Source organism: Bicyclus anynana, chromosome 6 (genome assembly GCF_947172395.1).
Source record: "Bicyclus anynana chromosome 6, ilBicAnyn1.1, whole genome shotgun sequence".
Lineage (NCBI taxonomy): Eukaryota > Metazoa > Arthropoda > Insecta > Lepidoptera > Nymphalidae > Bicyclus > Bicyclus anynana.
The window spans coordinates 17,821,543-17,832,700 of record NC_069088.1 but is presented as its reverse complement, the minus strand read 5'-3'; the positions used below and the strand labels follow the sequence as shown (position 1 = coordinate 17,832,700).

General features: G+C 38.1%; 1 protein-coding gene across 1 annotated transcript; it reads right to left on the bottom strand.

Annotated features, from left to right (window-relative positions):
• LOC112050239 (agrin-like) lies at positions 1-8,531 on the bottom strand. Its single transcript, XM_052882207.1, has 3 exons — positions 8,507-8,531; positions 7,613-7,760; positions 1-3,900 (listed from the first exon to the last, which is right to left on the bottom strand). The coding sequence occupies exons 1-3, from the start codon at positions 8,529-8,531 to the stop codon at positions 279-281; spliced, it is 3,795 nt and encodes a 1,264-aa protein (XP_052738167.1). The 3' UTR covers positions 1-278.
• Between the last annotated feature and the right edge of the window lie 2,627 nt (positions 8,532-11,158).

Here is an 11,158-nt window from a genome sequence, read left to right as displayed (position 1 = left end):
GTTTTCATCGTCCGTCTTCGTGATGCGATGCCTCACAGGCTAACAACTGAATCAACGTGTAGGTTATGCGTGATTTATATTACTATCCTACTGACTTCTTATTTTAATCTGCTTTCATTAACTATTTGTTGCCCATAAAAGTAAAAAGCGAGAAATAATATAGCTGTATTGATTAAATAATTTATTGAAACTCCATAAATAACAAACTTTATTGAAAATCCAAAACAAAACCAATTACATTCTTGACATCGAGAAAAATAAAATGTCTAGCTTTCCTGTTACTGGTCACATTCTCCTTTTCTAACTAATTTGACTTTTTTTTCACCAGTTCTGTTTTTGCACTCTAATGTACATTTGTTGGGATAAGTTACACCGTCGCTGCCGCATACTGGTTCATAAACATCCTCGCAAATGCAAAGATTACATTCACCTTCATAATCAACGCATATTTCTGGTCCTCTGTTATTTATACTTTCTTCATTAGCGCAGTCTAGAACACACTCATTGGGATACGTCTCTCCGTCTGAACCACAAACTGGCAAGTAAATGAAAGAACAATCACAAAATACTTCACATTTCCCTTTTTTAGTTATGTTCAAAGGAGGTAATCCATTTCCGGATCTTCTGTCATTTTCGCATTTCAATAGACATTTGTTGGAATAGGTATTCCCATCACTAGCGCATATTGGTTTGTATTCTTCAGTACACGTGCAAGGGGCGCCACATTCTCCAAGACGGTCAACTACGATAGGTTCGCGACCATCCTGCGCCCGCTGTCTATTAACACATCCCAACGTACAGTCATTACTATACGTATTACCATCTTTGCCACAGACAGGCTGATAAATTGCAGGGCATATACAGAGATCCTCAAAGCATTCGCCTTGGCTCTTGACACCAATTGCCTTGCCAGTATTTCTAAGGCTTTCTCTACTTGCAATGTTGAGGAAACAGTCATTCGAATAAGTGACGTTATCAGTCCCGCATACAGGGGCATAAATAAGTGGACAAACATCAATTGTGCGACACTCGCCATCATATGACACCGTTAGAAGCGGTTGGCAAGTTAACTCACGTTCTGAGTTTTCGCAATTTACCTCACAGGCGCTATCGTATGTGTTACCATCACTACCGCATACAGGTTGGTAGTCAAAATATAATGGGCATATGCAAGCTGGTAAGCACTCTCCTGCATATTTTACGGTTATGGGATCTATGATATCATTTTCTTTATTGGCATTGTTGAGGAAACATTCATTTGTGTAGGTGTTGTCATCTGATCCACATACTGGACGGTAATTTCTAGAACAAATAACATTTGCCGGACACTCACCTCGACTTACTATATTAATAGGCGCTAGTTTTTTACGGTTAGGTTCTTTGTTTTTGCAGTTCAGTTGGCACGTGTTTCCGTATGTTACACCATCATCTCCACACACTGGTGCATAGAGAAGTATGCATAAGCAGGGATCAGCACATTGACTTTCATACGCTATTGTTAAAGGTAGTTGGCCATTATTTGTTCTCCCTGCATTTTTAATATCAAACAGGCATTGATTTGGATATGTAATGTTATCACTGCCACATACAGGTTCATATACTCCTGGATAAGTACAGGAAGGTGGGCATGCTACATTACCTATGGAAGTAACTGGGGGTTCGTCTTTCTGTTCGCGCTTTTTACTCTCGCAAATTAACTGACATTCGTTAGGGTACGTGTTGCCATCGTTTCCACATACTGGACTTATCACTGCAGGACAAATACAACCGTCGAGACATTCACCTTTACTTGATACTGTGATTGGTGTTTCATTTTTTTTGAGATTTTTATTTTTGCATTCTAATTCGCATTTATTTGCGTATGTAATGCCATCACTGCCACATACGGGATCATAAATGCGGGTACACGCGCATGAAGGTGGTAGACATTCGCCTTGATATTTGATTGTAATTGGGTCACTTTGTTTTCTGACGTTTTCTTTGCTAGCTGCTTCTAGTAAACACTCATTTGAATAGGTTTTTCCGTCTGAACCACACACGGGGCTATAAATAAGAGGACAAAATACAGGTTCTGCGCATTTACCTACACTATCTACTTCAATAACTGATTGTCCATTGCGTTTGCGTTCAGCATTTGTGCACCCCAGTTCGCATTTATTGCCATAAGTTTTACCATCTTTACCGCACACTGGTGCATATATTTGTAAGCATATACAAGGTTTCGGACATTCACCTTTAGTCGATGTATACGGTAGAAGTCCATTTCTTTCACGTTCTTTATTTACACAGTCTAATTCACATTGGCTAGTGTAGGTTTTATTGTCGCTACCACATACTGGTTGGTATACAAAATATTGTGGACATGTGCAAGGAGCTGGACATTCGCCTTGGCTTTTAATTATGATTGGGTCACCGTTTCTTTTAACATTTTCTGCGCTAGCAGCTTTAAGAAAACATTCATTTGAATATGTAACATTATTTGTACCACATACAGGGGCATATATTAAAGTGCATACCACAGGTGCAGGGGGGCATTCTCCTTGACTAACGACTTTGACTTTGTCTTTACTTACTTTGTTTTTGCAATCAAGTTCGCACTGGTTGCCATATGTTTTTCCGTCATCGCCGCAAACCGGCTTATAAATCGCAGTGCATACACAACCACAGTTACCTTCAGTGAACGTCAGTTTTTCTTGGCTTGGCCTGTTTTTATTTTCACATTCAAATCGACATTTGTTAGAATACGTTTTTCCATCACTACCACATACTGGTTTGTAAATATGTGAGCAAATACAAGGCTTAGGGCATTCTCCTTGTCTAGAAAGTTTGACATTACCGTTATTTTCTTTATTCTTGCACTCTAGTTGGCACTTGCTGCTGTAGGTCTGACCGTCATCACCACACACTGGTGCATATATCAAAGGGCAAATGCAAGGTTCAGGGCATTTTCCCACTTTACTGGTTAGTGCATCATTTTTCTTTTTTGCGCACTTAAACTGACATTCATTTGAATATGTTTTTCCATCACTACCACAGACTGGTTTGTAAATATCCAGGCATATACAAGGCTGAGGGCATTCTCCTTGACTAACAACTTGTACATTACCGTTACTTTCTTTATTCTTGCACTCCAGTTGACACTGGCTGCTATATGTCTTACCATCGTTGCCGCATACTGGTGCATATATCAAAGTGCAAATGCACGGTTCAAGGCATTTTCCCTCTTTGCTGGTTAGTATATCATCTGTTATCCTATTTTTTTTTGCGCACTCAAACTCACATTCATTCGGATATGTTTTTCCGTCACTACCACAAACTGGTTTGTAAATTTCTCGACAGTTACAACATTCTCCATTATATTTTATTGAAATATTCGGTTCGCCAGTTCCATTTCTTCTTGTATTTTCACAATTAAACATGCACGTGTTTCCATAAGTTTGATTGTCAGTGCCGCATACTGGTCTATATTCCTTTGTACAGATACAAACTCCTTTTGTGGGACATTTTCCTCTTCTTGCTATAGTTATTGGGTCTAGACCATCGATAGCGCGTTCCTTGTTCTTACACTTTAAATTACATTCGTTAGAGTAAGTTTGGCCATCATTGCCGCATACTGGTGCGTACTCCTCCGTACACATACATGGTTCTCTGCATTGCCCAGGATAGTCTATGATTATCGGTTTTCTTCCAATTTTCTTGTAATAATCTCTGGTACAGTTGAATAAGCAATCGTTGGCATATGTCACGTTATCGGAGCCGCAGACTGGGCTCAGTATCCTGGGACACGGACATGACGGCGCAGGCGCTACTGAATTCGCTATTATGTTATGCGTACACCACACGATGAACACTAAACTTCCTGTAAATGCATGAAAATATTGTACATGATTAAGTATTACTCTACTGATATATACTGCCTTGTTGGACAAGTTAGCCTATGTGATTTCTGAACACGAGATCCTGGGTCGAGATATAAGTATGAGTCCGAGTTTTTCTTTCTTCTAAGTATTTTCAAAAGAATTGGAAATTTTGTGTTGTTATACCCCCGTGCCTCGGAGGGCTCGTTATACTATCGGTTCCAGTTATTATCATTAACATCTTACAGTGGTTCTTGATGAAAAACAGTTACAAATATAATATAACAGTTTCATTATAAGCCCGCCATCCCGTATGGGAGCAGCGTGGTGGGTCTAAGCTTCATATCCCCTTTTCTATAAATAGGTAGGTCTAGCCCTGTAGAGGGCCATTGAAACTGGTTAATAATGTTTATTATTATTACTGATATAAACTTTTGTTCATTGTATTGGAAAAAATCTCTAGAACCATTTCAAATGAGGACATCAAACGCCTGTACGTATAAGTTTATACAGTAAAAAAATAATATTAAAGTAAATAAAACTAAAATACAAACATACTGTAAAAATAAAACTAAAAGGAGAATATTAATTATGTGAAATATTCTTTTCTAAATTAAAGGTAACAATAAAATTACCAAATAACATTTCATGTTTTATAAATGAAATATTTATTATTTAATTGAATTCATTACCTACTAGTTTCTGCATTGTACAGCCATATGTCACAAAGGTGGATGAATGATGTACTGCATTCAAATAAAGTAATAAATTCAATATATACCGAGTTTTGTTTGTAAATGTGAAATTAAGCGAAGACGCAGACAAAAGAAAATAATGGCGATAGTGACAAAAGGTGCGCGGCAATTAATTTAAAAACATTTGCTTGATAATACATACGATGAATACTTGTATTTATTCCGACTCTGTTTGTTTTATACCGATACACATTTATAGTTCATTTTTTAATTAATAAATTTTCGAGAAATTAAACAAATATACCTACCACAGTAATCTTCTAAATAGTTCCAAAATTCAGATATACATATTATGAAATGTTTTAGAGTTTAATACTCCCAGATAAATAGCAGAAACTGATACGTCTACACTCTACATTTAATTCTTCTGCGAAATAATACAAACATTGTGTATATGCTGGTGATTACCATTTATTTAATTTCACAGACAATTCTTTTTATCTTTCTAACTGTGTAGTTTTGTTAACGTCTATTTGCCTTATCGTCCAGCAATTCAATGTGTTTGACACGTTTTTTTGTTTTTTCCTTTTTGTTATACCATTGTCGTGATACTTTTGGAAGAGGAGCCCATGATGCTAAATGGAGATTTACTTGAGCGTCGCGGAAAGATAGTAGATTTCGTAGAGGAATAATGAAATATATTAATAATATCCTACTAATATTATAAACGCGAAAGTTTGTATGGATATTTGGAAGTATGTTTGGATGTTTGTTACTCTTTAACGCCGCTACTTCTGAAGCGACTTGGCTGAAATTTGGAATGTAAATAGATTTTACTCTGGATTAACATAAAAGCTACTTTTTATCCCGAAAAAATCCGTGGTTTCCCTAGATTTGCGAAAACTGATAATTTTGATGATATGAATGTTTGTTACTCTTTCACGCTTCGACTACTGAACCGAATATTGAAATAAAATTTGGTATTAAAATATATTATAGCCTGGATTAACTCATAGGCTACTTTTTATCCCGGAAATATCCATGGTTCCCGAGGGATTTGTGAAAAACTGAATTCCACGCGGACGAAGTCGCGGGCGTCCGTTAGTAATAAATGTTTTATTGTGTCTACGAATTATTAATCAATTTTTATTAGGTACATGATACATCGACTTTCGGATCTGCTGAAACCAACCACGCTCTTGATTCTAGAATAGAAAGATAACGGATATTTTTGCAACACTGTAAACGTCTCTTTGGATAACCTAATTTCATCTGGTTTAGTTAATCTGAAGTTTTTTAGGTGTGGTAAGTAGGTACACACTAAAATTATGGGGAACATATTATATTTTCTTGAGGTGCTTAACATGCAAACTTACCCTCTTTTATACGTATTTATTTTTCTGTGTTCGAGTAAATCATAAAATCCCTACTACGGCTCTCTTACTATATGCGGTGTAGAATAACCATAATATTCTACTAAGTATGTAATAGTATGGTTTGCATGTCTTTGTTCAGGTGGTCGAAACTTTGGACGATCGTCATTTATTGATACAGCTACTGTTCACTATAATTTTTGCTCTATTGTTAAAACACGTGTTGTCTGTATAAAAATATATGAATTGTCTTTGAAAATTGAATATATATGTTTATGCGATTACCAACTAAAGATTAATAAAGAGTACGAAAGAAACAATAAGATTTGCAAACAAATAATTATACAAAGTTTGAGGACCTTATAATAGAAAACCTTTTATCCTTGCCGTGTCCGACAGTGATGTAAATTATCATCCTACTCCTAACAATTTAGCCCGCTTATATCTTTATATCGCATCATCACTTACCAAAAGGTAAGATTGTAGTCAGTAAAGAATAAAAACAATTTAAATGCATATATTTATAACTAGCGGACACCCGCGACTTCGTCCGCTTGAAACCCTACTACAACCCTACCCTACTCCTAGCTACCCTACCATACAGGGGATGAGTAGGGACTCAACCCTACCCCTACCACGCGACGGATGCTTAAAAAATGAAGTAACTTCTCCCGTTTTCCCAACATTTTCCTTCACTGCTCTGCTCCTATTGATCGTAGCGTGATGAAAAGTATACTATAACCTGCCCAGGAATATGAAGCATAATTGTACCAAGTTTCGTTAAAATCCGTCGAGTAGTTTTTGTTTCTTTATCAAACATACAGACAGACAAAAATTTTACTGATTACATTTTTGACATCATACTGATGTCAAAAATGTAATCAGTAAAATGATCACTAATCACCCGCTTATAGTTATTTTGAATATATATTTTATGTACAGAATTGACCTCTCTACACCTGCTTTCGGGGTGAAAATTTATTTTCAGAACATGGTTTGGCTTGTAACAAACTGAAAGAGTTTAAACGGACTTTGATGTCACAAGCCTCTCCCTATGGCTCAAATTAACGAAATACAAAACGTTTCTTCTGTTGTGCTGACGTTCCTTTAAACACAAGGTGGCTGCACAAACGCTGCCACCGTTACTCTAAAAAATACTAAGCAAGAAGGCATAAACCCTTTGCTGTTGCTGTTTTGCTATTTACTAGTAAATTTAAAAAAAATCCAATAATTGTTTTGCAAACAAGGCTCGCTATTTCAACTCTTCGTTAGTAGTGATAGCTTGGCAAATTCGTTCGTAGCACTCCCGATGGACCGCGCGGGCCGGGAGGGGGGTACCGATGACTTCATACCCGCGCAGTTCTTCCATCTGCCCCCCGCGCGCTCGACTTCACACCTGGGCAGTCCGTCCGTCCCGTCGCCCGCATATCATGGGAGTGTCACCAACGCTCACCAAGCTATAGTAACAAGACCAGACATCATTGTCTTTCATAAGTTTTATATTCGTGTATTTAGGTACGTTTGTTCAAATGGCATTGGCAGTGGCATTCATTTGATGACGTCGTCAGACTGATGCGCCAACACATGGTGCACTCATGGTACCTCTCTCTCTCAATAGTCGTTCCTTCATTGCTGAAGATCGTGGTCCTGGTAAGATCCCAGCCTCCTGCGGGTCCACGCCTTCCACCGGCTTCTGTTGGTGGCTATCGCTGCTATCGTGTAGAACTTCGTCCATTTATCCTCCTTCAGCTGGTCAGCCCATCGTGTTGGTGAGCGGCCCCTCGTTCTTTTCCCGTCAGTGATGCCTTTTATTAGTGATTTCTCCAAGCTGCAGTCTGCACGCCGTATAATGTGTCCGAAATACCCCAGTATGCGTTGATAACATAAGGAGGAAAGGCTAACCCTGATTCCGAGCTGTGATAGGCGTTTGTGCGCTTGGCAGTCCAAGGTATTCTTAACATGCGTCTCCAGCACCACATCTCGAAAGCGTCTATTCTCTGCCTTTTCGCGCTTTTATGGTCCAAGTTTCTACTCACAACTACAAGGCACTACAACTTGGTGTTGTTTGATATGCCTCTATTCTTCCAGATTTTGTTCAGTCGGGTCATGGCACTTTTCGCCATCGCAATGCGTCTCTTTCTTTCTGGCATACTGCTGCCATCACTGCAAATTTGAGATCCAAGATATACATAATCCTTCACGATATCTACTGATGGTATGATGTTAGTAGTAAGTAATTTCCCCGCTCTGTCAACTATTATAAGTTTTGTCTTGTTTTTGTTTATATATTTATTAATATATAAAAATATTTATATATATAAATATTTATAATATTTATATAAATAAATATTTAAGCTATATTATTGTGCCATATAAAAGAAGTAAGACTCTAAGTACTTCCACCGTTCTTCATTTGCTACTGAATGCATCGCTGTAAGTTTCTGCTAAATAACTGTCATATGAGACGTAGTTCTTATTTGAAGAACGAATAGGCAAACCTATAGGTATCATCATTTCTTTGTCTTTTCACTACAGATTATTTGTCATCTTCTTCCTTTCATTCTTTCATTCGTCAACTAACCATCTATTCCTCTTTTATTAGACATTCCTACAGTTATTCTTGGCAATCATGAAAATATCCTTAGGTATATAGTAAGTCTGAGAAAGCTACTACAACTGAAAAGTCGCTTTTCCTCCAATTCTAATGAATTTGTCGGCGAGTGAGTTATTTGATCGGTTAGCAAAATGTACGTTTATTATTATTGCTATAATATTAGAAACAGGTTTTCGTGTAATTGGGTTTTAATTATTTACTGTTTAAATAAGTAAGACTGTGAAAGATTTCCACCATGTCGGACGTGGCGGCGCTCGATAAGGATTTGAAGCTTATCATTATTTGACAGAGTGGTTGGCTAAGCATTACGGTTTTTTGAAAACATGTTTCGATGTCGCACAACACTAAATAATTTAACAATGCGTTTCTGTTTTGCTGACGTTATTTTCATCATCATCATCATTATCAGCCGATAGACGTCTACTGCTGGACATAGGCCTCTTGCATGGACTCCCAAACAAAACGGTCTCGAGTCGAGCATCTAGCGGCTCCCTGCAACCCGCTTGATGTCTTCGGTCCACCTAGTCGATCAACACTGCGCTTTCCGGTACGGGGTCGCCATTCCAGCACCTTGGGACCCCAACGTCCATCGGCTCTTCGAACTATGTGGCCTGCCCATTGCCACTTCAGCTTTGAGACTCGCTGAGCTATGTCAGTGACTTTGCTTCGTCTGCGGATCTCCTCATTTATGATTCGATCACGCAGAGAAACCCCAAGCATTGCTCGCTCCATCGCCCACTGAGTGACTTTGAGCCTTCTAATAAGGCCCATAGTTAGCGACCAAGTCTCGGATCGACGTTATTTTAGTTTACACTTAATATAAAGGTTACCTATCTACAGCATCGCAAGCCAAACTACCTTTCGAAAGAAGAACAACTAGGTATATGTTACATATGTATTATATATGTCTATGATAGGTATACACAAAATAAGTAAAATATTTGTGCATACTGCCAACAGATTTGATTATTGGAAACGGCATAAGGGTCATAACTCACTAGAGCAGCCCGTCAGCCGTTCAGCTCGTCTCGCACAGACGACGCTGTTCGTGTTATAACAATCGTCACCGCAGATCTTGCGTGCTTTGCTCTGATGAGCTTTTCAATATGCATAAACATGATTCATGTTTCCATGGAGCACAGTTTAACTTGCGATCTGCGATGGCCTTATAAGGAAGATTGCTTATTTTAGTTTTGACTTTTGTGGTTTAAACAAATACCCAATTATTATTTACTATTGCTTTGTTTCACTGTAGTCCTTGTTCATGAATGAATGAATCATTTAATCAATGACAACCCATGACTATGACATTAAATAACGATGCAGTCTTTTTTTTATGCAATATAGGCCAGCGCTTGACTACAATGAAGCCTGATGGAAAGCATTAATGCGGTCTAAGTTGGAGCGCGCTTACCTCTAAGTAAGCTAGATGATGACGACGGTAGAGACCTATTCACTCTTGCTTTGAAGGTGTTCAAATTATAAGTGTCAGGAAACACAGACGCCGGAAGGGCATTCCAAATTTTTGCTGTACGAATTAGAAATCGTTTCGTACGATTTGACTGGACGTCCACAATTTAAGGATGTCACCGTTTACGACGTCTTTTAGTCAAGACTAGCGGACGCCCGCGACTTCGTCCGCGTGAAAGTCGTTGTAAACTTTCAACTACCCCTATCCTACCCTACCCTACCTCTACCCTACCCTATCCCAACCCTACCCCTACCCTACCACTACCCTACCCATTAAGCCTGCACTTCTTTATTTATTCCCCCCCCCCCCGCGAGTCGCATCGAGCGCGGCAACCGTTACACAAAAATAATCCATATAGCATGAATTAGTATTCACGCTGGCACGCATGGCTTAGCGTATTTCTTGTATAACTTTGGTGTTTCTTTACCGATTTTTATGATTTTTTTTTTTTATTGAATAGGTAATAATGTTAACTTTTTTAGTTAGGGATGAGTGATGAGTGTTATAAACATAAGAGTAGACAAATATAATTAGAAAGCTCCGAACTGCTAAGCTATCGGGAGTTACAGGTGTTATTGTGAGTCAACCATAAAAGATACACATATATATGCTGTTGTGTTTTTATAGATAATTTTAAGGAGGACATTTCCGTCATACATGATTTCCATGTAGCTTTAACCATTAAGGCTGTACACGCGACGGAAGCTTAAAAAATTGAGTAACTTCTCCCGTTTTCTCAACATTTCTCTTCACTGCTCTGCTCCTATTGATCGTAGCGTTATGAAAAGTATACTATAAGCTGCCCAGGAGTATGAAGAATAATTGTACCAAGTTTCGTTAAAATCCGTCCAGTAGTTTTTGTTTCTATAAAGAACATACAGACAGACAGACAGACAGACAAAAATTTTATTGATTGCATTTTTGGCATCAGTATCGATCACTAATCACCCCCTGATAGTTATTTTGGAAATATATTTCATGTACAGAATTGACCTCTCTACAGATTTATTATAAGTATAGATATAGATATAGATTGAAGCAGGTTTATGACTACCATAGATTTAAAAGTAGGTATAGAATGAGTAGGTTACCTACTTGGTTGAGTAGGTGCCTACTTAGATTAGTTTATTGTAGGTACCTAAGAACTC